At 50.3% G+C, this 26,208-nt stretch overlaps 2 protein-coding genes across 2 annotated transcripts in view; one reads left to right on the forward strand and one right to left on the reverse strand.

The window, feature by feature from the left end:
- The window catches only part of FAM120B (family with sequence similarity 120B), a 56,943-nt gene extending 50,993 nt beyond the window's left edge, over positions 1-5,950 (reverse strand). The window contains exons 1-2 of the mRNA XM_040599007.1: positions 5,908-5,950; positions 1,668-2,713 (exon numbers count right to left, since the gene is read on the reverse strand). Coding sequence (XP_040454941.1) covers positions 1,668-2,713; positions 5,908-5,950 — 1,089 coding nt within the window. The remainder of the gene's footprint in view (positions 1-1,667; positions 2,714-5,907) is intronic.
- Positions 5,951-12,416: 6,466 nt separating this feature from the next.
- On the forward strand, positions 12,417-21,490 carry DLL1 (delta like canonical Notch ligand 1). The gene is made up of 11 exons (XM_040599223.1): positions 12,417-13,521; positions 13,739-14,047; positions 14,263-14,323; positions 14,595-14,852; positions 17,319-17,379; positions 17,864-17,994; positions 18,141-18,310; positions 18,451-18,667; positions 19,394-20,186; positions 20,306-20,420; positions 20,812-21,490. The coding sequence occupies exons 1-11, from the start codon at positions 13,462-13,464 to the stop codon at positions 20,815-20,817; spliced, it is 2,181 nt and encodes a 726-aa protein (XP_040455157.1). The 5' UTR covers positions 12,417-13,461; the 3' UTR covers positions 20,818-21,490.
- The last annotated feature ends 4,718 nt before the right edge of the window (positions 21,491-26,208 follow it).

Below are 26,208 nucleotides of genomic sequence, written 5' to 3' on the forward strand. Positions count from 1 at the left end.
GGTATGTTCTTAAAGCTGGAACTGAGCCGTGTATGCCATTCACATGCAGCTCAGACCATGTGCAAGGGAAGCAGAACTACGTACCAGTTTCAAAATACAAAGCCAAACATACATATTGCATATACAAATATTTAAACACCTGTAAAAAAAACAAAGGACAAGCTAACATGTCTATGACTTTGACTGCAATGCCTGGGCCCAGGGACTAGCTTGACATAGGATTTATGCAGTGCAGCATTCTCAACAGAGTTTCTAAACATTATTATTATTTAATTACAGCAGAAGCTCAGCATGATGCTGGAGAACTGCAACCCTTCAAATGAAAGATCAAGCCAAGAAATAATGACCACTTGTCATAAGGACCACATGGTACATTCTCTTAAGGAGTAAGGACATTACCACTATTGTCCTGGCCATAATCCAACCTATATAATTACGTTCTGGCTAATTTTTCCTTGCACTTCAAGCATAAACAGTATTTTTCAACACTTTATTAGTTATTGTTTTTTTTTTAAAGAATGTCTTCTACTTAACTACTACAGTCAAAAGTGATGTGTATTGTATCTGTGTGTGGTTAATAGAAAACCCCAAATATATCTGCAGTTTAGCTGAAATGAGCATTGTATATAGGGTATAATGTAGCTTTAAATGTTCTAGAGTCTTTTTAGAGAAGGAAAACGTAAATTATAGGATTACTTTAGAGTAATATGAGGAAACAAAAGAATAGTTTTAAAGAAAATGCTCAAGATAAGTAAGAGAGACAGAAGAAAAGGCTCTTTGAAGTCTACTCGAAACTAACAAAATGGGGAGTAAGAGATGGCTAATATAGCATCTAAAATACACTGCCTCATATGGATTTTTTTAATTAAATCTCAATGTCATCTTAACTGCTATGAATTTACAGAATTCTACTCTAGACTTACTACTATTGCATAAACTCTGATGCAAAGTACCTCAGTTTCTTTCAGCCAGGTAGGCTATCCTAGCTTATATAGCAATCTCTCAGTGACCCAGCCTGCCGTACCATTTCTCACCCCAACACCAGCACATCTCTGCTCACGTGGGAAGCTGTAAGTGACACTTGCTAGTGCAGCCCTGCCCTTTAAGCATTAACAAGCCACTCAAAGTGCTTTTGGTTCCTTCAGGGACAATGAATCTGAAGGATAATTAACCTGATCCAAAAAATCATGAAATATAGATTTATAGGAAGTTTCCTCATCTCCTCCATAACAGTAACTTCAACTTCTGCATTCTTAGTACAGCTCCCTTTGGCACCTTGACTGCATGTGCCAGGCACAGCCAAGCAGACCACTAACCAGCCGTAGCTGTCCTGTGGATTCTCAAAGCAAAAAGCAATTTTTTACATCATTACATCATGCAATACGTAGGAAGTACATTTCTGCTCCCAGCTACAAGTCCGTATAGGAACTGTTCCCCATTATTTGACCTGCTTGACACTTAAAAAAAAAAGAGACATCACTTTTAATTAAATGTGCTGAATCTGCCCTCATCAGGATGCATGTAATAGTCCTAACCATGGCTGTACTTAACAGACAAAAGATTTTGCTTAAGCAAATTTAAATCAATAGGTTCAGCGTACTCATCATCAACTTCCACTAAGTAAACATGGCAATAAAGTGACCATTAAGCTTTAAAAGGCAAGGTACCTGAAAGATTTCTTTATCTTGACACAGTTCAGTCTGTTGTTGAAGGGAGAATGTTTGGCAGTTTGTTATGTTTGGAGGAATCCAGGGAGACTGCTGCCCAGGCAAAAGATAGGACTCCACTCCTCTGTAAAGTATTGTCTTGTCTGATCCCAAAGGCAACACCTCTTCCAAGTGTTTCAGGCTGCTGTAGGAGCATGGAACATGTGAGATGTAATTTGCCACAGCTAGAAGTATGTTTGTTCTTCTGTTGTAGCTGTTATTCTTGCGGGGACTGTTGACTAAACATTTCTGCCAAAAGCCTTCCAACAAGCTTTCTGGAACAATGTCATTACCAAGCAAACAAGCAAAGAGAGGGAGGTGTGTCAAACTAAGACCCAATGCACGGCAAAGATCTTCTCGAGAGTACATAACAGTGACAAGTCTGTCCAAACGCAGCTTCTCAATGGAAAAGTAGGGGCAGGTATTATAGATGAGGTAGTCACTATCTTGCCCAAGGATTCCTATGCAGTTATGTTGCAAACCATACGCAGCCACCTCAAAGTCTGCCTCCTGCAATGTGCATACTGTTTCTTCACCAAGTGACTTCAGGGCAAAACGTGTAAAAGTAGGCAAAGCTGAAGGAACAGTGAACATTTCTCTTCCCGGTTGTTTCCTGTGAGTCTTGATAAACTGAAATATTCTGGCTATTTCCTTGTTATTCTGCAACCTCCGTTTGATCCATTCATCCCTCTTTTTCTTTTCTACCACTCCATCAAAGTAAAACACTAACTTGATACCAGCTGCCATAAAAGCTTTAATAAAATCCTCTAAAATGGCAAGGTACTCCCTCCACTGGCCACCACACACCCAGGAGTCTGGTGTGTACCAGTATCTAACACAGCTCATGGCATCTACTACAATAACAGGTGGGAAATCAGGATGATCGATGCGATGTTTTTCTGCCATTTCTCTCAGATCTACCATTCTGCATGCATCAGGGCAAACTCTTGCCACAAATCCCTGCAAACCTTTAATGCCCATGGCTGATCTCCGAAACTCACAGCAGTCTGGAAGAAGAAAAAGAAAAACAACATTCTGAAATGCAATACTGAGCAATGTAATGAAATTCTACAATCAAAAAAAAAAAAAAAAGGCAGCTTGAAAACTCAACTGTTATTTTTCTCCTTTTGCTGATCACTTGTTGTGCTGTCCTGGCCTTTAAACAGCTTGAACCAGTTTTGTTCCCATCAACAAACTGGACATAAGTGCCCATTCACTTTGCCTTCAACTTCTGCTTCTTATATCAGTGAAAACTCGAAGTATCAAAAGGTTTTCATAAATACGACTTCAAAAATTTCAGATTAATAGCATAAAATATAGATAAGTACACACTGCTAGAAAACCAATTATAGATGTAATTAAAAGCTTTACAACATCTTGGATGCCAAGTGTACAACATGGGAATTAATGGCTTGATTTTCACACTAAAAGTATATGAACATCTTTAATTGAAGTCAGTGGAAAAAAAAACTGAGTAACTTTGGAAATCATCTTGTACCTTGATTGTGCAAATGGCTCAGTTAACATCTGAGTTCACAGACAGTAGTCCATTGATAAGCCACCAGCTGCAATACCTCAACTGCCTTTTTTTAAAACTGTTTTTGTAGTATTGGTTCTGCTTTGAATCAGAAATTCAGTCCATTTTACCATCTTGTCATTTGAAGACATAATTTTTAAGACCTGTTTAAAGAATTAAAGGTTTACCTATACTTTGTGAATCTACAAATCTATCATTAATAGTGAAGTTAATCTATTAAATGGGATTTCTAACATGCACAGCAATTTTGAACCAATCTATTTTAAAAAACCACACATGCAAGTATTAACTAGACATAATAACAATGAAAAATCAAATAAGCCTATTTTCAGTTTAGGAAATACCAAAAGACTGAAGAAAAGAGTCTCTGAATTCTGTGGCAGAATTTAATAGCATGCCAAATGAACCAATTTACACGTTCCGTAGAATGAGAGTTGTGAGGTAAAATTAAAACCATTGATGACCTCCATTTTTATTTCTAGACACCTCCTCACAACAAAGTCTGGCACAGCCTCTGTGATAGATGTGTCTTTCCTCTACTACAGCATCAATTTCCTCTCCCACAGCACCATTTTATTTTAAAGGCTGTTCCAGTGAAAAATGGAAGTAATAAGCTCCACCAAGCTTTGTTTTCCTCTTTATTCTCAGAAAATGTTTTGATTTGTTTTTTGATTTTACTTGAAAGTAAAATCCACTCTCAGTTAAACAGTGAAGGATTTCACTGTTTGAATTAAGCAGATAGAACTTTTCCTGGTTTTCACATCACCCATTTCTGACATTTTGATTATAGACTGTCTCAGGAGTGTTACATTACAATATCTGTGCTTATAGCATACAAAAAGAAAAAAAGGAAGAATTCACAGAAGTATTGTGAATTGACAGCTTTTAAAGGTATTCCTGAGTCCTCAGATTTTAAATACCTAAATACCCTCCAGATACAGGTTTTGAATACCATCCTCTTTAATCATAGAATAGCTGGGGTCAGGAGGGACCTTTAAAGGTCATCTAGTTCAAGCCCCCTACAAACTAGATCAGTTTCATCGATCACTAGATCTGCTTCATTGCTGCACGTGGATATAAGGTAGGGCACCGCTCTCTCTACAGCGCTGCTTCCAGTGTTACCTCGCTGCCCTTCAGACTCCAGACACTTGCTTTTCCAGGAAAGCTGTACCTCTGATTCTAAACAGTTTGGGCATTGTTAGGTTATCCTTTTTTATTACTTTCCATGGAAATCTAGCAGTAGGTGTGAGGGTCTTCATCTTTCAATCACTAACACATGCAGTCAGACTAAATGATGCGAGGTCACCACACAGACACAGTAGACTATGGCAGGTCTTCTGCAAAAACGCATTGCATCCAAGCAAGTTTGAGTTATGATTCAGTACAGATTCTGTCCATAGTGGATACACACCTAGAGCAAGAAGTGTGGTAAACCACTTGTTAGCTATATTGTACTGTAATAAATGGAAAGAAACCTTTTGCCACCTCCTCATACTTGTATCTGAAGCACTCTTCTTGCCTAACAATTTAAGCAAGTTATGATACAGAGATTATCAGAAAAATTTCCATTACAAGTACTAGTTTAGCTTAATCAATGGCAAGTTTGCACCTAAACAAAACACATAAACAAGTACCTTAGCATTTCAATATTACTATCCAACACATTGACCAAAAGCATAATAAAAATTGAAGAGTATATATTGTCAACCATCTCAATTCGCTACTAAACAGTAGCACTCATGTTAAGAAAATTACCCTCTAATCCATCACAGCAGAGAAGAGAACAAGTAAAATCTACTGTCTTGAAAAGTACTTTCATCAGAGGCTTCTCAATGAAGTTGGCAGAATCAGGACTGAAATGTTTTATGTTGTTATGCTAAGTTTCCCAAGAGGAAAACACATTCTGTGCAACAGATGAACAGTTTCGGGACAGACACTTATTTCTAATCTTACTTGGGTGAAACGGAAATTTCAGGTTACTACAGGATCTCAACTGCACTACTACCAAGTGCATGAATATGCAGGGGGGGGTAAAATATCCACAAACTGAAATAATCAAAGTAATTTCCCCCCTCTGGTTTTATAGACACAAAAATTCAGAGAAATGACCCCTACAACAGCTGATGACACCACTGAACTTAATTTTGTCAGCAAAAAACTACCACACCACCAAGTTTATTAAGCCCATAGTAACACAGAGCATGGCAAAGGGTTGTCGGTGGAAATGTTCACAGTAACCGCTCCAGCCCTCACAAGAAGCCTCTAGTTTGAGGCCCACAGCACAAGGAGCAACGTCCTCCGCGTCCAAGCGGCAGCAGCGCACAGCCAGGCCCGCAGCCCCCCGCTGCCTCCAGGGCCGGAGCCTGCCCCTGAGGCACGGCAGCGGGGGCCTGCAGGCAGGCGAAGGGCCGGGGGTACCGGGGGTACCCGCCCGCCGCTGAGGGGGAGCCGAGCCCCGAACTGGGTCAGGTGTGAGGGCCGCTGCGCCCAGCCCTGAGAGGGCCCAGCCTGACCCCGCGGGAGGCCGTGCAGCACCCGGGCCGTGCTGCTAGCGAGCACCGGGACTCCAGCCGCTCTCACACCCGACAAGCCGCCCCCTCCCCGCCGCCCCGCGCAGCGCCCGTTACGCTGCCACCCGCCCTGCTCACGGCACCCGGCACTGACCCGAGCCTGCGCTTCCGCTTCCCGCGGGGGCGGGGCCGCGCATGCGCCCGGCGGCGGGGACGGGCCTGAGGGGACGGGGCTGTCGCCCTCCCTGTCGCTATCCGTCCCCTCGCTGGTCGCGCCGTCCCTGCCCACCCTGCCGGGGACAGCCGGCTGCAGCGGGGCCCTTCGCATGACAGCGGCGGGGGGCGAGGGGGGGGCCGGGCTGGTTTGAACGGCGGCTGTCCCCGCCCGCGGCCTGGTGTCCCTCGGCTTTGTACGACCACAATGGGGCCGGAGGGGCCATTGTACCCCCGGACAAACCCAGCCGGGACGGGGGGGGGGCGTGGGGAGATGAAAGCGTCGCGCACCGAAATTGCTTGAAAACCCCCGAGTCGTACATGGGAGATTTATGTCGGGCCTGGGCTGCGCGGCCTGCGGAGCCGCGCCGGCCCTGTGTGAACAAAGCAGCCGGGCAGCCCGGCGGGCGGCGGCACTGGCCCGTGGCGCGGGGGGCGGGTGTGCTTCGCCTTGCTCGGCAGTTGCTGGGGGGGACACCCCTGTTCCCCCGGGGTGACCCCATCACACAGCCCGGGGTAGCGGCCGGGCTGCGGGGGTAAGGGCCCGCAGGCGTACTGGGTGTGCAACCTGCTCCCAGCTCGGCAGCAACAGGTGGGGACCCGAATAACTTCACATCTTTTCGGGGGGGGGGGGGGGGGGGGGGAGAGGGATGTGGGGGAGCTGATGGGTTAGATCTGATGTTATTGCCAGTGAAAAATTAAACAGAGCGGTGCTCTGGGGAGCACAGATTAATATATTTGGTGACTCTGCGTGCACAAAGCCTCACCATTGTAGCCGTGTCTGAATGCCTGTGAATAGGATGGAGCATATGTGGCCTGTCACCGCAGGTGCCCACATCTGTTCGTCTCCGGGCAGATGCTCTCAGAAAAGGGGAGAGCATTTCCAAAAGCTCGGGCCCGCCCCATCCATACCATACCCCATCCTCTTTCTCATAATCACCTTCTGCAGAGGACTTTCTGCCCCCTCCTCCCTCCCCTCCCCCTCGCTTCCCTGCACATGGAGAGATGCAGAAAGAAATAAAAATGACACAAATTGGACGTGGCTTGGAAAGCCTCGGAAACATACAATCAAACTGTCCCCCCTCTAAAGTTTATTAGCAGCAGGTTTTGCACTGCAGCCAGCGCACAATGCGCAAGATGTGCACACCGTGCAAAGGGGGCTGCAGGCCACAGGGGAACAGAAAAACCCTTCATGCATGAAATGCAGTACAGTACAGCGGCACACTGTGCTGGCTGTCACAGGGAGAGAGTGGCCTGTGCAGCTACTGTCTGGAATGGTAGTTTGCAGCTACTATTTCAGAGTTCCAGTGTAAGATGATGATTAATAAAACCAGGGGAAAGAGAAGAGGGAGTTTCCCTACAAGAACTGATGAATGCAGCAAATGTTGCTTGGTAGTGGAAGGGAATCTTTCCAGCCATCCAGTGAAATCTCACAGCCAGAATGCAAAACATTTTTCTGAGAAGTGCCATCATGTTTTTTATCCCACATATATGATCTGAGCCCAATCGCTCACCCTCCCTGCTCTGTGACATCCCCGCCAAGACGAGCCAGGCCTCAGCCCTGCACAGGGTTACGCTGCGCTTGCCTGACGGGCCAAATAGAAGTGCTGGGGCACAGGGCAAATCTCGGGATCGTGGGATAGTTCGGGTTGGAAGGGACCTCAGAAGGTTATTAGTACAAACGCGATGCGTGGTTTCTAGCCGGGCGAAGACTGTGTGAGTCCTCGGAGTCGAAGAGGCCACTTCTCCAAATGCGAGGCTGAGCTGATCCCCGGAGGGGTGCGGGTGGTGACAGCGTTTAACCCGCCGTGTCCCACAGCAGAGAACCGGGGGGGGGCAGCGGGACCCACCCGGCCCGGGGCACTCACGAGAGGTTTCAAGGGAAGGTGCTGTCCCGGGCCAGGGGGGAGCCCGAGAGGCCGGGGGGGAGCAAGGCAGAGGGAAGCCTCCTTCCCCCGAGCCCCTGATGTCCCCTCGTCCCCAGGCTCTGCCCCCCGGGGCGGGCGGCGCGCCCTGGCAGGGGGAGGCAGCCCTTCTCCCTTCCCACTTCGGGAGCAACGACAGCTCATGCACACGATTGACCGATTTTTTATCCCTCGTAGTTTCCCACACGCAAAATCCCGTCGGAAGCAAGCCGGGGAGCAAACCCAAACAAACAAGTAGGCCAGGGGACCGGGGGGGTGGGGGGTGTCGCTTTCTCCTCGTGTGCAATCAGTAAAATACATATAGGGGCCACTTCGGGATTTGCCCAGGGAAGGGTTGGAGAGCAGCTGGCTGCGGTAATCTCCTCGGGAGACAAAGGAATGCCCCGTCCCAGGATCACAGGTAAACACACAACCATTGTCATGAAAATGAGGGGCTAGGATAGGGCCGGAGCAGATGATTTGCGATTTGAAAAAGGGGGCTGGGGGGGGAGGGAAGGCCCAGAGCTGCTTATCTATCATCTGGCCTCGCTGTGTGCCAGCTGAGCCACGCGACTGCCCTTTCTTATTCTAATCAGCACATGCCTTTGCAACTTTGGGCTAACCTACACGCTAAACTTCTTAATCCCCCTCCCCGCACACGGCAAGGGCGGCGGAGCGCCCCTCCGGCACCGCCGCGGCCCCCGCCCACCCGCCTCGGGGCCGGGCGCCCGGCGGCGGGGTCCCGAGCAGCGCCAGCACCCCTGCCCCGCCGCCGAGCCCGGGGCCGGCGGGGGACCCCTGGCAGAGCCCCGGCCCGGGGGCGGCCCGCCCGGCCTCCCCTTCGCTCCGCTCCGCTCCCCTCCCGCCCGGCCCGGCCCGGCCCGGCCCGGCCCGGGGGACAGGTGAAGGGGGCGTGCGGCGCGGCCTGCGGCGGAGGGGCAGCCGCGCACACATACCTCCGTAGGGACTATAGACCTAATTAAAATATTATGCACACTCTGCTACACATAGCTCCACACGTACACGTCCCTCCGCCGAGCACGGTTCGCCATATGCCCGGAGCCCTCCGTCCCGGGAAAAATGAGGGTTGCGCGCCAGCGATGGCAGCGCGTCGCCCTAATTAACACACCACCCCCCCGCCACCCCCCGCCACCCCCCGCGAAGGGACTTTTCCCATAATGTGCCTCGCTTGGAAATAAAAGCCGCGGCTGATGGGGAGCTCCCGGCCGCGCTCCTCCGCGGCGGGACCGTAAATCCTCGCCGGGGCAGGAGAGGGGCCGGCGCTGGGGGCAGGGTCTCAGTTAGGGGCAGGGAGGGAGAGCACAACACCCCGCCAGCCCTGGCCCGCCGCGTCCCGGCCGTGCGGGGTCACCGCGCCCCGCGCCCGCCCCCGGGGGGTCCCGCCGTCGGCTCACCCCGGCGGGGCGGGCGCGGCCGGGCAGGGCGTCGGGCGGGACCGGGCGGGATCGGGCGCGGGGCTCGGTGGCGGGGCACGGGCGCGGTTAACACCGCGGGGGCGGCGCGGGGGGCGGCGGGCGAGCGCGGTGCGGAGACACGCGGTTGGGAGCGAAAAAGCGCCATTTGGTTGGGAGCAGATGGCTGGCTGGGGGGCTGATCGCGTCTAAAGGCGTGTCATCCCCCTTCAGCGAGAATCCCTAAGGGCTCCCCTTGTCTTCGAAATCAATGAAAATTAAAGTGCAGAGAATGGATGAATAGTTAGACCTCGAGTCCCTCCTTTGTTCGCCTCAGCTACTGGTGGGCAGGAGTTAAACTACAACAGCCTCCTATAGAAACACTTAAGTTAAACAGTCTCCCCGTTAGCCCAGCATCTGAAAGAGAGAGGGAGAGGGGGGAAAAAAGCAGAAAAAGGAGCTTTCTGCTTGATTTCCCCAATACAGAATCGCGTGGCATAAATTAAGCCGGAGAAGAATGAGCGCCGTGGGCAGGATCCTGCCGGCTCTCACGGCGCCTTTCAGTTACGCTCAGCAGCGGTAATCGAGAAATCTGTGCCACGTCAATTTAACAAATACCCGGTACCGAAGGGGGGTTGTTAAGGATTTGGGGGCAAGTTTCTTCGGGTCTTTTTTTTTTTTTTTTTTTTTTACCCTATCGCTAGGTTAAAGCCCTCGCGCGTGTAACTTTTTACTTCCAGTTTTTTAAGCAAGGGGATGCTAATGGACCAACTTTCTGTCTTTCGTAGATTAAAAGATCCGCGGTGATATATCACTTCTCGCCTCCACCGACGGGCTAACCCCAAATTTCAAGACATATATTACCCTACTTGCTTAGTAAACCCGGTACGAAGTGATTTTCCCCACCCCCCTACACCCCCACCTCTCCCTTTCCCGAGGATAACGCCGCAGCAAAGTTTGCGAGGCAGCGGCAAGTGTCTACTTGAAAAGATGTTGACGCTAGGTGGCAAAAGTAATGTACAGTTAAATCCAGCGTTGCTGCAGGGTGCCCCCCCCCCCCCCCCCCCCCCCCCCCGCCTAACCCCCCAGAGGCTGGGCACCGCGGGGGCGGCCCGTCCTCCGGGGACCCGCCGCCCGCTCCGCGCCCGCCCGGGCCGCCTTCCCTGCGCCCTCGCACGGTGCCTGCGGCATCGCTGCTCCCCGCTCTGCCCAGATACAGCTCCGGGGTACAAAAAAACAAAAAACAACTAAACATTCCTGTACATTTAAGCTTTTGCTTAAGCGTTGAGGGGCGGGGAGAGGGGAGAAGAAGAGTATCTGGATGTAGATGGCTCTTTCGACCGAAATTAGTTGTAAAAGACGCGCGTTGAGTGGCGAAGCGCTGCAAAAGTCTGGATGCTTGTTTTAAGCACCGAGGGGTACCTGCCTGGGTTTGGGGTAGGTGTCACAAACCTCCAGTAAAAGAACATGGGCAGCTATAGTCCTGCAACAGTCAAGAAGAGCTGGGCTGAATGAACTCATTAGTGATTTTCTTTTAATTAGTATTACCCAATGCTTTTACTTTAAGAAGTCTTTAAGATTTTTTTTTCTAGCGCATTGTAAGATAATTTCTGATCAAGACATCTGCTTCAATGAAAGTCACATTTTGCCATGCAAATGCACGTTTCAACCCAATAAAGTCGCCATAATAAGGCTTTTAGCACGGCATACCTACAGTGAGGTTATTGTAGCCAAATCCTCTCCTTTCGCATACAAGCTTAATCTGTGCTGAAATGATCTGTTACAATTAAAATGACATTTACAGAGACAGTTACACCTTGCATCCTAATGAATCCGCCTGCGCCTACCGAAGGTGTTTAAACTGAGGGCCCGAACAAAGTGGAAAACCCCGCTTCGAGTGACATGCCGGAGTTGCCCTCCAACTTTTATCCCCCGCTTCCATCCATCATTAAGAAACTGCTCAAATGGTAATCATCTCTATCTCTCTTTCGCCGCACCAGTAAACTCCTTTCCATGTTTTTAAGATCAAAACAAAAGTTCTAGTGTCTGATGGGTATGTAAAAAAATAATAAGGTGACGGTTGGTGTGAAGTTGGGTTGGGGTTTTTTTGGTTGTGGGTTGGTTTTTTGGGGGGTTGGTTTTTTTTTTTTTTTTTTTTTTTTTTTTTTTTTTTTTTTCTTTCTTACGGAGGGGGGAAGTGCTGGAAGGGATTTCTTTAAAAAATGTGCGGACATTGTTGTAGAGGCAGTAGCGTGCGCCGAGGGGAGCTCTTTCTCTCCCTCGCATTGTGCTGGGAGCAGGTGCTGTCTACATTACCATACAGCTGAGAGCACAAAGAGCTAACTGATTCAGCCCTTACACAATAACAAACGGCCTTAATGACAGCCACGCGAACGACACACACCAAACTCACTTTTTACTAAGCTGAAGGAGGAAAAAAGCGAGAGAGAGAGGGAGAGAGGGAGAGGTTGCTGGTGATGATGATAATAATCATAGAGGGGTGCGGGACCCGGGCGGAGCGGGTGGCTCTCTCCGGCAGCGGTGGTGGTGGGGACGGTACCCGCGGAGCCCCGCAGACGGATCCCCTCTGCGGGTCTCCTCCGGGAACCCGCCCGCGCCCTCCCCCGCCGCCGGGAGCCCCGGGGACCCCCCCTTCCCTCCGCCGGCGGGATGCGCGCTGGGAGCGGAGCCACGGGATGAGCGAGACCCGGCTCGGTTCGCTCCAATTCATTCCCCCTTCCCCAGTTATCCCGCTCATGCCAGGGGAAGTGCGGTGTGAATTTCAAGGGATCAGATTGCCCTTGTTGTGGCTCGCTGGCTCCCACCTCCCTCGTCCCTTTAAAGCCGAAGATGCCCCTCGGAAGTGGTCACGACCACCGAGTTACTTTTTGGGGGCACGGCGGTTGCTTTGCACGTTTCAAGAGGTAATTACAGCCCGCCGTCCCCGGGGTTGTTTTCTCGGCGGAGCGTGTTGCGCTGGCTCTCTCCGGTGCAGAGGGGGTGTCACCCTCTCCCCGGAGCAGAAGGGGGATTCTTGCGGTTACCAAATTTGCAGGAATGTAAATGAGCACGTTTTGTGAGCGCGGAGGGGAGGGGGAGGAGGGTTGCACATTTTACAGCTCACTGACCATTTGGCGATCCATTGAGAGGAGGGTTTGGAAAAGTGGCTCCTTTGTGACAGCTCTAGCCAGATTGGGGGGCTGCTCATTTGCATCTCATTAGGCATGCAGGCGGCCGGCGGAATATAAGGGAGGCAGGCGCCCAAGGAGAGGCAGATCCTTAGCGCTTCACCCTGGGAGAGAGCCGCCGAGCTGCGGCGCAGAGCAGAGCAGAGCAGAGCAGAACACGGCAGAGCAGAGCAGAGCAGAATACGGCAGAGCAGAGCAGAGCAGAGAGCAGGCACCCCCTCCCCCGTAGGAGCACACCCGGACACGCTCAGTGCGCCGCTATTGAGACACGAGCTTATTTTTGTTGGCTGGGATTCCTCTAAAAACAAAAGTAAGCCCACAACAAGGAAAGAGAGCTTCGCTTCTTCTCAACAACAACAACAAAAAAAAACAAAAAGAAAAAAAAAACAGAAAAAAAGGGGATCAAGGCTCCGACGTGACCTGCCCGCCGCCGCTGCCGTTTGACACCCGCCCGCCCCCACGTGCGCAGGGGAGCGCAGCCGAGCAGGGCCGCTCCCGCATCGCACCGCACCGCACCGCCGGGAATTACCGCCGCTGCCACTGCAGGGATTTCCAGATCGCCGATTTTTTTTTTTTTTTTTAATCTTCCTTGGGAAGCCTCTTCTCTGCCTCTGTTGGGAATAAAGTTGCTTTTATTTTTTTTATTTTTTTATTTTCTTCCTGAAGAAAAGGAGGAGCATCGTGGATTGGGAAAGAAAAAGAGTTTAGCAGATTAATCTTAACATTTTTTTCCCCTTCCTTTTTCTTTTACCATCCGAAAGAGCTGTCAGTGGCCGACAGGCTACATACGTAGAGGTATCGACAGAGGGAAAAAAAAGTCAGAGACACTCCTGAAAGAAGGAGACCGTGACACTAACTCTTCCAGCTCTGCTGGGGCGAGCGGCTTTGGCCGCTGTATTTTTCCCTTAACCCCGAGAGACACTTTCCCTTTTCCCCTGTGACGAGAAGCCAAGGGGTAGGAACGCGAGGGCACCAGAGCTGCCCCTCCAAAATGGGAGGTCGGTTCCTGCTGACGCTCGCCCTCTTCTCGGTGCTGCTGAGCCGCTGCCAGGTAAGTGCCCGCGGGGCGGGGGGCAGAAATACCTGCGGTTCCCTGCACCGGGGGGTCCCACGGGGCTGCCGGGGACTTGCTGCCTGTTGCAGCCGGGAGAAGCGGGGAGGGGCGTCGGGGCAGGGGGTGTCCGGGCCGCTGATGCCCGGCGGGGCCGGGCCGGGGCCGGGGGAGCGGGCTGCTCGGCGGGCTGACGGCCGCTGTCCCCGCCCCGCAGGTCGGCTGCTCCGGGGTCTTCGAGCTGAAGCTGCAGGAGTTTGTCAATAAGAAGGGGCTGCTCAGCAACCGCAACTGCTGCCGCGGGGGGGGGCCCGGCGGCGGGCTGCAGCAGTGCGACTGCAAGACCTTCTTCCGCGTCTGCCTCAAGCACTACCAGGCCAGCGTCTCCCCCGAGCCGCCCTGCACCTACGGCAGCGCCATCACCCCAGTCCTCGGCGCCAACTCCTTCAGCGTCCCCGACGGCGCGGGCGGCGCCGACCCCGCCTTCAGCAACCCCATCCGCTTCCCCTTCGGCTTCACCTGGCCCGTAAGTGGGGGGGCGGCGCGGGAGGGGGCGGCCCACATCCCACCCCGGGCCACCCCAGCTGGGCGAGCGCCTTTCCGAGGGGCCACCGAGCCCCCCGGGGGTGTCGGGGGGGGGGGGGATGGGGACTGATAACTTCGGGGGTTGGGGGCGCTGACCCCTGGCCTGCCTGCTCTCACGCTCTCCCGGTGGGTTGTCTCTGCTCCTTCTTTCCCCAGGGCACCTTCTCGCTCATCATTGAAGCTCTGCATACGGACTCTCCTGATGACCTCACCACAGGTAACTGCCCGGAAACAGACTCTTCTCCAGAATAATCCCAGCCCTGCGGCCCCACTTGGCCCCTCTCTCTGCCGTGTGCAGCATGCTCCCCCCATCCCATCCCTGCTCCTCGTTGGGAGGTCATGGGAAGAGAGGCCAGCCTGCTGGCGTGCAGCCCTGTCATCCTGCCTCTGTGGTTCCCCTCCCACCAGAGACCCCCAGTGGAGCATCTTCCTCCCCCCTGCCTGCTTCGGGCTCCCTAATCACGCCTCTCCTCTCCACTTTCACACAGAAAACCCCGAGCGCCTCATCAGCCGCCTGGCCACCCAGAGGCACTTGGCGGTAGGTGAAGAGTGGTCCCAGGACCTGCACAGCAGCGGCCGCACTGACCTCAAGTACTCCTATCGCTTCGTGTGCGACGAGCACTACTACGGAGAAGGCTGTTCTGTCTTCTGCCGCCCCCGGGATGATGCCTTTGGTCACTTCACTTGTGGAGAGCGTGGCGAAAAAGTCTGCAACCCGGGCTGGAAAGGCCAGTACTGCACTGAGCGTGAGTGTCCACCTTCTTGTCTCCCCGGGCACCGGTTGCAGCAGCATTCTCTGAGCTCTTGGGGATGGGCATTTCTCTGCCATCAGGCCCCACGGGACAGGGGGAGCCAAGCTACAGTGGGTGGAGGTCTGGTGCTGTGCACGGGCTTTACTGGTGCGGGGGACGGGAGGTCCTCAGCATTGCCACAGAAAGTTAACGCAGACAGCCCTTTCTCAAACGAATAAAATGTCAGTGCCAACATTACACTCTTGCTCGTTTGCTGTAGGTATGAAATCTGATAGCAAAATGTCCAGCAGTTGCTTGAGATGTTATTAAAATGTATCAAGACTACTTTTTAAACCTAGCCATCCCTTCAACCATGGTACATTGCTATCATCATCTGCAGGATACATGACTTCAGGAGAGGGAGCTAGGCTTTGGCAACACCCATGCGGCAGGCTTGTTGGTAGGCTTGTTAGGGTCTGATGTCTTGCCACTTTGTATTGAGAAAAGTATTGGGAGGCACAAGATACATTCTCTGGCCCCTAGACTGTACCTTTCTCATTTGGGGTACTCATAAATGGCCAGTAACAGAGATTGTTGTACCTGGAGCCACAAGAACATTCAGCTTCTTCCCCATCTCTCTTCTGTGCCATTGTCATGATCATCACTGCTAATAAAGTAGTGAGGGACATGAGTTTTAAAGTATGTCTGAGCTTGAAGTTGTCAAGGAATGTGATGTGTTGATACAGCAGGAAAAGCTGGGACAGTATGCATATCACAGAGGATAGTCAGGGATGTGAGATACCTGCAGCTTTGTACAAGATTACTGCCCTTTGTAGATGGGTAGCAGTGCGCACCCAAACATGCACACAGCGCTCCTGCCACAGCATGTGATGGCATTCTCTGTGTGTATACACGGCTCTGAAGTATGCTGGCAGATGACGTACTGGGTGCGTGCTCCTCTCCACTCATCAAAGGGCCAGGCAGGCAGGGAGAAAACAGTTACAGGCTGTAAACCAGCCTCTTGGTTCCCTTCTAGTGTTTTTGTTTTTCTTAAAAGCCCACCTACACTGTGGTGGTCTCAGCTGAGCTGCTAGCAAATGAACCCAGATTGATTATTCACACTGTTAGTGACTGCTAGGATGCTTTTAGCAGTGCATGGTACAATGTTGCACAATAAACAGCAGGGAGAGGAGCTCGCATTTCCTTTGATAGTGCTTTAAATAGGAACTACAACCTTTCCCATGATCAAAAGTGCCCAACCCAGTTGTGTCAAGGGGTGGGGGAAAAGGAAGCATTTTGATAATGAGCTCTTTCGGGGCTGTCAGCACTTTTGGATGCCTGTACATCACTGCTCTTCCCATAGCAAAGAAGAAGACTGTTCGTCTTTTTTGACTTGTTACGTATGCCCTTCGCTCTGCTTTCCCTCTCAGAAAGAAAGAGCTTGTAACAGTGACACAGACCTACTGGGCAGGGGAGATGTGTTTATGTATGCATGCAAAAAGACTGTTTTGCCGTTAGCGAACGGAGCTGCCAGTTGCAGATTGCTTCCCGTTGCCTTGCCCCCAGCTCCATTCTTTCCAACTTGGAGGCGATCTGATTATCAGCGCTGATTCTTTCTTTCTTTTTCTCCCCCCCCACCCCCCCATCCCGCTTCCCTTCGCATGCCATTGTCTCCGGCTGGCTTTGTTGAATTAAAACTTTGCAGTGCCTGCTTAATGAGTTCCATAACCAGGCGAAGTAATGAGCAGAAGTCCCTTTTTTTTCCCTTCCCTCATCCTCCCTCCTGCTGGCCCGCTTACCTCTTTCACCAGGGCTGCACCCACCCACCCGCCCCTTTTTGCAGCGGGGCGGAGGAGGGGGGAAGGAGGGAGGAAGAACTTTAGACTTATTTATTTGAATAAGAAAAAAAAAAAAAAAGTTTTTTTGCAGCGAAATCACGCGCGTGCCATAGATTAGCTGTGGGCAGGGATAGGCTGCCGGCCGCCGGCCGCCGGCCCCATTGGCTCCGGGGCCGGGGTATTGTTGCAGTGGGGCAGCTGCTGGGAGAGAATAGACAATAGAGCAGCTGTCTTGCACTGGCACCCTGCACACCAGCTGTCCACTCTTATCTGCACACACACTTTCGGGGGATATTAAGAGGTGGAGCTGTGTGCATAGAATTGGAAAAAAGGACTTCTGACCCTCACTGGGAAGGGAAGGGGGGTGAGGGGCTGTGGGGAAGGGAGCAATTGTGAGTCTTCTTTTGTCTGTGTGCAACTGTATTAAGAAGAATGCTCATCCCCGGCGATAAGTAAAGTGCCCAGTTACGGGGCGAGATCAATATTCCTGCAGACTCCAGAGATTAACTCAGCTGTGCTTAACTGCCCCAACCTAGTAAAAGGGGCTTGCTCCCCACCCGCAAGGTGCTCTCGGGATGGGATGTGTAAAAGGGAGGCATTCAGCCCTGGTGCTGATGTCTTTCCCTGCTTGGTTTGTTTACAGCAATTTGTTTGCCTGGATGCGATGAGCAACACGGCTTTTGTGACAAACCTGGGGAATGCAAGTAAGTTTTCCACTCCTCTCCTGCTCCCTTCTTTGTCTTTAACGTTGATGCTCTGGTGTTAAGGAAGCCACTGGTTATTTGGAAGGTCTGTTTAAATGCCTTGCTACATGTTAGATGGTAATTTGAGAAATCCAGGTGATGTCAGATCGAAGTATTAATCTACAAGTCAAACATCAGTGCCACTAATATTAACCTGATGAGTTTACAGTGCTGTGTGCAAGGTTTAGCTGTTTGTTACTAGAGTAAACAGATTAACTACCTGGAACCATGGCTCTGTCTAAGCAAGTGGAAGAAATAGCTGGAACCGATGAAAGCTGATGCTACGGTTGGACTCAGTGACTTTCTTACATGAAGGATCACTGAGGGCTTTTAGGAAACTTGATCCCTGGCATCAGTGTGTTTGTAGAGTTTGTGATAGGGTTTCCAACTGTGAAAAGTCTAAATCTGACAAGACTTTGTTGATGTTTATTTTTTTTTTTCCCAGATGCAGAGTGGGTTGGCAGGGGCGATATTGTGATGAGTGTATCCGATACCCAGGCTGCCTCCATGGTACCTGTCAGCAGCCATGGCAGTGCAACTGCCAGGAAGGCTGGGGTGGCCTTTTCTGCAACCAGGGTGAGTTCTCAGTCCTTGCCTGACCATCTGTTTTAAAATGCAGAAATCAAGTGACTATTTCCAGCTCACCCACCCCGTGCTAGCCTTGCAAAGGAGCAAATATCTTGACTGCCCTCTTTAAAAAAAACATAAATAATCTTTTACAGACCTGAACTACTGCACCCATCACAAGCCCTGCAAGAATGGTGCCACGTGCACCAACACTGGTCAGGGGAGCTACACTTGTTCTTGCCGACCTGGATACACAGGCTCCAACTGTGAGATTGAGATCAATGAATGTGACGCCAACCCTTGCAAGAATGGTGGAAGCTGCACTGTAAGTTTGAGTTGCTCATGCCGGCTGAAACCCCAAGGGAGGAGTTAATGTCAGTTTTACTGATTTTCAAAATCCCTTTTTGGATTTCAAAGCAATTTCAGGTTGTTTTTTTTTGACCATTTCTCATGTCTTCCTCCCAGGATCTCGAGAACAGCTATTCTTGTACCTGTCCCCCGGGCTTCTATGGTAAAAACTGTGAGCTGAGCGCGATGACTTGTGCTGACGGACCATGCTTCAATGGTGGGAGATGTACTGACAACCCTGATGGGGGATACAGCTGCCGCTGCCCACTGGGTTATTCTGGGTTCAACTGTGAAAAGAAAATTGATTACTGCAGTTCCAGCCCTTGTGCTAATGGTAAGGCCAAACATGCTACAGTGACCTTCTAAAAGGAGACCATTCAGTTACTTTGGCTTCTGGTCTGGAGTTCATAACAAGGCTCACTAGGTCAATCATGATCCACGTCATGTCAATAGTTGACTTGGTGGAGGAACTGCACTTAAAAAGTAATGGTGGGATTTGGGCTACTGCTGCAGATAGCATTTTCTCAAGTGGTGACTGTAGCCAGGTAACTTGGCCTGAAGCTTCATGCATGAAAATGTGGAAGATTATACTTGCAAATGTTTTGCAAAGACTGTCTTGAGCTCTGTGGATGCAAAATGCCATACAAGTGCTAAATATTATTACTTGTAATCTGGTAACGGTAATCTTCCTGTTTTGATTAAACTAGCAAAGACTTTCTTTACTGCAGTCCTCCTCATTCATTGCCACTCAGACTCTGTAATGTGAGACTGTGGTGTTAACCTGATCTGGACTAGCTTTGTTGTCCATGTTGAGTGAAATGTTAAAAACTGAATAGGATGGAGAATGAAAAATAGATCTGATTAACAAATGTTTTCCTTAAAAAAGCCAACCTCATACTTTTTTCTGGTGGATCAGACTGGGCAAAGATTGAGCTAACCTCTCAAAAAGGAAAGCTTTCCTTAGCCTCTGGTTGTGACAGTCACCCTGAGAGCAGCAGGTGGGAGGCTGTCGGGTCTGGCTGCGCACCACTCAGTGCTCGTCACCCTTGATGTCTTGCAGGAGCCCAGTGCGTTGATCTGGGGAACTCCTACATATGCCAGTGCCAGGCTGGCTTTACTGGGAGACACTGTGATGATAACGTGGACGACTGCGCCTCCTTTCCCTGCGTCAATGGAGGGACCTGCCAGGATGGCATCAATGACTATTCTTGCACGTGCCCCCCAGGATACAACGGGAAGAACTGCAGCACCCCGGTGAGCAGGTGTGAACACAACCCCTGCCACAACGGGGCCACCTGCCACGAAAGAAACAACCGCTATGTCTGTGAGTGCGCCCGGGGGTACGGCGGGCTCAACTGCCAGTTTTTGCTCCCCGAGCCGCCTCAGGGACCGGTCATCGTTGACTTCACTGAGAAGTACACAGAAGGCCAGAACACCCAGTTCCCCTGGATCGCCGTCTGCGCCGGGATTATTCTCGTCCTCATGCTGCTGCTGGGGTGCGCTGCTGTTGTCGTCTGCGTCAGGCTCAGAGTGCAGAAGAGGCACCACCAGCCTGATGCCTGCAGGAGCGAGACTGAGACCATGAACAACCTAGCGAACTGCCAGCGTGAAAAGGACATTTCCATAAGTGTCATTGGTGCCACTCAGATTAAGAACACAAATAAGAAAGTAGACTTTCACAGTGATAACTCTGATAAAAATGGCTACAAAGTAAGATACCCATCAGTGGATTACAATTTGGTGCATGAACTCAAGAACGAGGACTCTGTTAAAGAGGAGCACAGCAAATGTGAAGCCAAGTGTGAAACGTATGATTCGGAGGCAGAGGAGAAAAGTGCAGTACAACTAAAGAGGTATTTCTCACATCTGAGTATGGGGGGGCCAGCTTGACTCGGAAGGGTGTGTTTGTGTCTTCTAGGTAGTGTTAAGCAACATCCATCTGACTTGTGTTGTCTCTTTTTGTCTTCAATAGTGATACTTCTGAAAGAAAACGACCAGATTCAGTATATTCCACCTCAAAGGACACAAAGTACCAGTCGGTGTATGTCATATCAGAAGAGAAAGATGAGTGCATCATAGCAACTGAGGTTAGTATACTGCCTGGCGGTTGGAACATCAGGGAGAAGTCTCCGTGCACAACCCTCATCTAACACATGTCAGGGCAGCTAAACTTTTTTCCATGTTGCCGCAGTGATTTGTACCTGTTGACATCCAGCCAGCTCGAGTTTGTTATGCTTTGGATGTTGTAAAGACAAGCTCAGTGACTTACTGCTGTGGATGTTACGAGTCTGACAGCTTTTGCAGACAAGGGTACAGTGGTAGTGTGGTTGTGGTCTGCTGACCTACCGCTTGGCGAGCTTCATGCAGAATCTGTTCTTGCCCGGTGTAGACAAGAGTCCCAGTCTGCTGCAGCCCTACAACCCTCCTGTTACTTTCCATTAACCTTTCCTGATCTCTGCTCGTGTTTTCTCTCACCAGGTGTAAACCAGAGGTGATACGGCAAGGTGGTTGTTCAGAACAATTTCAGAGGAGACGTGCCCCGATGAATGCTGCTGAAAGAGGAATGGGAGATAGATTCCTTCACTGACTGCTGCTGAGAAACTAAATTCAGGCTTGAGCTGGTTCTCTACTGAAGTTAGCAAAGTGACTGCAAAATAAAGAAACAAGATGGACACCAGGCAAGGGTCTGTGTTCAAGGATTACTGTTGCACTGCCTTTTATGAATTTTATCATTGCACTATGGTCAGTTGCTTTTCTATATATATTTAAATGAATGGACTTAATTACTACATAAGAAGCATGCACTGCCTGAAGTGTATATTTTGGATTCTTATGAGCCAGTCTTTTCTTGAATTAGAGACACAAACACTGCCTTTATTGTCTTTTTTGATACTAAAATGTGTTTTTACTAGGTGAGAAAAAGTGTGTTATTTTTTTGAATCTGTAAAAATATTTTCATGATAATTGTAAAGCTTGAGTATTTTGTGATGTTCATTTTTTTATAATTTAAATTTTTTGGTAAATATGTACAAAGGCACTTCGGGTCTATGTGACTATATTTTTTTGTATATAAATGTATTTATGGAATATTGTGCAAATGTTATTTGAGTTTTTTTTACCGTTTTGTTAATGAAGAAATTCATTTTTAAAATATTTTTCCAAAATAAATATTATTAATGATAACTAGAGTGCTACGTTTATTCCATAAACCACGATGAACTGACTGAACCTTGCAACCAGGCATCTGACAGGCTTCTATGGACTCTTGGGTGAATGGGGTAGGACCGAGACCTATCACAAAGACTGAGGAACAACTTTTTCTGTGTAGACCCCCCTCCTTCCCATCCAAAGCTTCTGAACTGTTGACCCTGCAGTTGTGCTCACTCTTACCCCAAAGGTGAATGCCTGTCACAACCTTGAGTAATGTTTGCTCTGTCACGTTGGGCGGTGTATATTTAAACACACACAGCATCACTTCCCGAGGAAGAGCAATGTGAGTGTGCTCTGTCGTAATCCAGATGTTGGGCTCATCATGACTCAGCTTTTAACTTCTTGCAACCTCAAACACTTGCCTGGAATCTCGGGGGAGTTTGGGACATGCAGGGCATGCCAGTGAGGACCCCCAGCTTAGGTCCTTGATGTGCACCCATGGGATGTGCGCTCCCCCAGTCACACCTGCCAGGGGGTGGCACTTTCCTCTCCAGGAAAGGGTGACACTGAATTGCCTGGTGGCCTCAACTCTCCTGGCTATGCCTGTTTGAAGTATTAGTTGCATCTTTGTTTTCTACTCTGCCCCTGGTGCCTGCTGCCTTCGTATTGGGGCAGGGTGTGATCCCGTTCTCTCGCTTGGCCCCGAACGCTCAGGCAATGTCCCCAGTTTAGTTTGCCCTAACTAGCTCTCCTTCAGGTTGTGCTGCATGTTAATTAGCAGAGGTCCTTCAGAAACAGGCAAGTGTTCTTTCACTTCAGGAAAACCTAGGAAATAATTTCCTTTTTGCTCCATTAAAGGTGAACCCCTATCATTGTAGGCCTCCTTCCACAGCTTCGGGGGGCTGGTGAAAATCCTCTGTTCCCATCCACTTCAGGGGGAGAGCCATCCTAAACACAAAGAGTGGGACAGCAGATATAATCAAGCAATTATCACAGCTGGTGATCTATAACTGTAAAGTATATATGTGCTCCCCTTGTTTTAGTGTACATAAATACATGAACCGTTGGAACTGTACTGTGAGGTTGATGGAAATCTCACACTGACTGCAGGGACTTGTCTGTCTGTAACTATAAGGCTTTCTGGCTAAGCCAAACCTTAGACAACATCTACTGACTCATGCAAGTGAGCCTTGGTAGGTTTTGTTGCCATCTCTGTTGCTGATCTGCTCTTCAACCTTGCGCCAATCACTTTATTACTCTCTGTTTCCTCTTCCCAAGCTTTTTGGAGCAGGCTTGTCTCTTACAATGTACTGCACTCTGCACAGTCAGTGCCATGGTCTCAGCTGAGCCCTCGTAATGCTGCTTCCGTAGAAATAACAGCAACAAACAGAAAGTCATAGGTGGCTGAATGCCTCTGTAATGTCAGGTCTTTAGTGCTACAGCAAATACTACTATAGTATTTATATACATCTACTATTACAGTATGGTGTCAGGTAAAGGTCTGGAAAAGCACACAGCTCCCTACTCTTGTAAAAAGGCATGACATTGGCATCTACCTAGCTTCACTTAAAAATAAAATAGCTTCAGAAAGCTCAGTCTGTCCAAGTGCGCTAATTACCAGGAGTGCTGAGCTTGGTGAGCAAAAGAAAACGTGGGCAAGGAGAAGGGCTTGGTCTTGTCCTGAAGCACCTTCTGAAATGGTGGCTACACAGATGAGCCAAACAGCTTCTTCCTTTTCTGTCTCAAACAGGTTTGGGGCTACTGCTGCATGCAGGATTCATTTCTTGTACAGGATTACTAAGTGCCCCGAACCTGAGTGTGCGTGTATACAGGGACTCTCAGTGACCAGAGCGGGTTGAGCCATGCAGTGCGGAGCACTGGCTCCATGCTCCTCTCCTGTAGTGCCTGGGCCTTTCTAGGGGGAAAAAACGGATGATCTGGGCGGGGGGTGGAAGTCGTACATGTGTTTGCTCGAGAGAGAGAGGGCGGCACACAGAGGTGCAGAGCTGTGCGTGCAGGTGGCACGCACTGTGGGCAAGGGGCGGCTATGGTGCCTGCCTCAGCCCTGCCAGGGCCACGCTGGCCCTGCCAAAAAGCGTCGGGAACCTCCCTGTCAGCAGGGTCCCCAAAAAGCCTCCTCGTTCTAAAACAAGAGGAGAGCCTGCCTAGAGAGGCTGCTTAGCTGGGACAGCTGAGAATTCAGGGCCTGATCCAAAGCCCATTAAAACTAATGGAAAGGCTCCAACGAGCTGCAGGGACGCATGGCACCATGCCCCTCCTGACACAGCACATCTCCGTCCTTCCCCGGGGAAGCTGCACATACCTACGTGGTGCGTGTCCCCACAGGTGGGGGCCACAAAAGCCTAGAGCCCATCTAGCCAGGTTTGCCCCCCGGGCAGCTCATCCCTCTGGTTCCAGCCCGCATGCTGTGCCAGGACCTGGGGGGCCTGGGGTCCATCCCCAGGCCATCACTGTGGCATTGTCCCTTCATGCCCCTACCTTGACCGGCAACACCTCCTCCCCTCCACCCTGCAGTGGCCAGGGAGAGCTTGGCCTCCTTTGGTGCCAGGTCTCAACAGGGTGGCCAAGAAGGCATCCCTCAGCCCACGCCTCTGCCTGCAAACCTGTCTCTCTGTGACCAGCGGTGTTTGCAGGGTTGGCATGGACAGGACATGTCTGAATCTTAGAGGCACTGAACCCGCAGGAGAGGTTAGCTGCAGGGAGGTGTTAGCTGCCCTGTTTGTGGAAGGGGACTTTTTAAGCAAGGCTTTTGAAATGTAGGAAGCTTTGGGTTCAGACAGCGTGTCTTTGGTTTAATTGCAAGACACAGGTTTATAAATTGTTTTAAATTGATATTTGTGCTAACTTCACACACAGTGCAGGAGGACAGCTTGGGTGTCAGGAAGCTTGGCTACTATTCCTGGCTCCGCCACAGACCTGATGTGTAACCTTGGGAGAGGAAGGATGGTCTTGTGGTCAAGGCAGTGCAGAGGGACTCAGGAGGGCCCCCTTCTATTTCCAGTGCTCCCTCCAGACTTCCTGTGCAACCTTGGACCTGTGTCACTTTATCTTTCCAAGACCTTAGGAAAATGGGGGCCTCCTGGTTGTGCTAACAAGGAGAAGGTCAGTTTGTGCTTGTGAGAGGATACCATGGTGGTGGGGAATGTTTAAATGCCCTCCAAGGTGAAGAAGGCTATTTCCTATCTCTGCACATCAGATTGCTTGTCTGCGAGGTGGTGAGCTATTTTTGCAAAGCACTTTCAGATGCTTGCGTGGAATAAAGACCCCTGTCACAATTGAAACATCCATCATCTCGGAAAGGATACGCAAACCCTGTGCTGGCAGCAAGGAGACGAACTGGTGGGGGGAGGGGAGGCAGCTGCGGTGTGCTCGCAGGGTGTGCGGGGGGATGCGCTGCAGCTGTGTGCCCACTGCCCAGAAAGGATGCTGCACGCAGCAGCGCTAATGCGGGAGGCCACAATGCCATCAGCCTCTTGTCACAGAGCAGCACCTGCCATCAGGGTCTGTAGCCTGCTCTCTGCTGTAGCAGGCTTTCTTCCAGCAAAACTGTTTTGCAGGTAGAGATATAGACTAAACTTTGTTTGGAGCTATGAGGGACAAGGAGGAAAGGTGCAGAAATGATACAGGTGGGAATTCTTCACCAGCAGACCTTGGGAAACATCCCTGTTGTTATGGCCTAACATCCAGACTCATATATTTCAAAGAAAATGACCTGAGAACTACTTCCAGGACAAATCCCAAACTGAGTGGCAATCTCTCGTGATGCCTGACATCTTTCAGATGTAACATGGGACCTACTGTTGTGGAAATGTGACAACTGATCCCGCTGCTCGCAGTGAGGCAGAGGTGGATGACAGAGCCGCTGTGGTGTGGGGGCTGCTGCCTGGCCAGTGGGGCAGGGAGGTGGGGCTGGAGGTCACGCCGTCTTCGTGGCAGGTTGGCTTTTTTTCTTAGGAAGAAGCATCTCTGATCTTTTCTTCTGCTGCTACTGCCTCATCTCCTGCACCAATAAATTCGGTTCTGCTGGGGCTGCTCTCTGGCCCTGCAGCCCATTGGTATGGATCAGTCTGCATCCGTAGCGTTAAACTCCCTTACTCTCCCTTACATCCACACTGCCTGTGGGGGATGGCTCCTGCTTTGTGCCTAGGAACAGCTTGGGACGGTGCTAACCGTGGGGGCAAAAGCATGGCAGGACCACTATAGCAATGCAATGATACAGATGGTTGTTCTCCAGAAACCAGGAGCTGCTTAATTTCCAAGCACAGCTGTATCCAGAGCATCTTAGTGCTGTGTTCAGGAATGCCTTACTCCTTGGCATAGATGAGGGAACGCTGTACGCCAGCTGTGGGGGTAACTGTGAAGGGTCAGTGCGGGCTCATGTCACCTTTTAGGGGCAACTATATAAACTGGCATTGCTTGCTTTAAAGCCTGCTCTGTGTATGGATTATGTATGAACAGGGTGATATTTTTCGTGGTATAAAACTATACCACCTGAATGGCTAGTGTGGATGCAGTTCCACTGGAAGAAAGGTCACGTACATCAGTGGAGATACCTTCCCTTCCCCTGTTTATTTAGCTAAACCGTGCTAGTAAAACCAACTTTATACCAGTGCATTCTCCAGAGCATGGCTGTGTGGCTATAAAGACACAGGTATAATTCACAAAGTAAATGGCTGTTCAGGCAAGGCTTCAGCACTCACAGTT

This window comes from Falco naumanni, chromosome 6 (genome assembly GCF_017639655.2).
Source record: "Falco naumanni isolate bFalNau1 chromosome 6, bFalNau1.pat, whole genome shotgun sequence".
NCBI lineage: Eukaryota > Metazoa > Chordata > Aves > Falconiformes > Falconidae > Falco > Falco naumanni.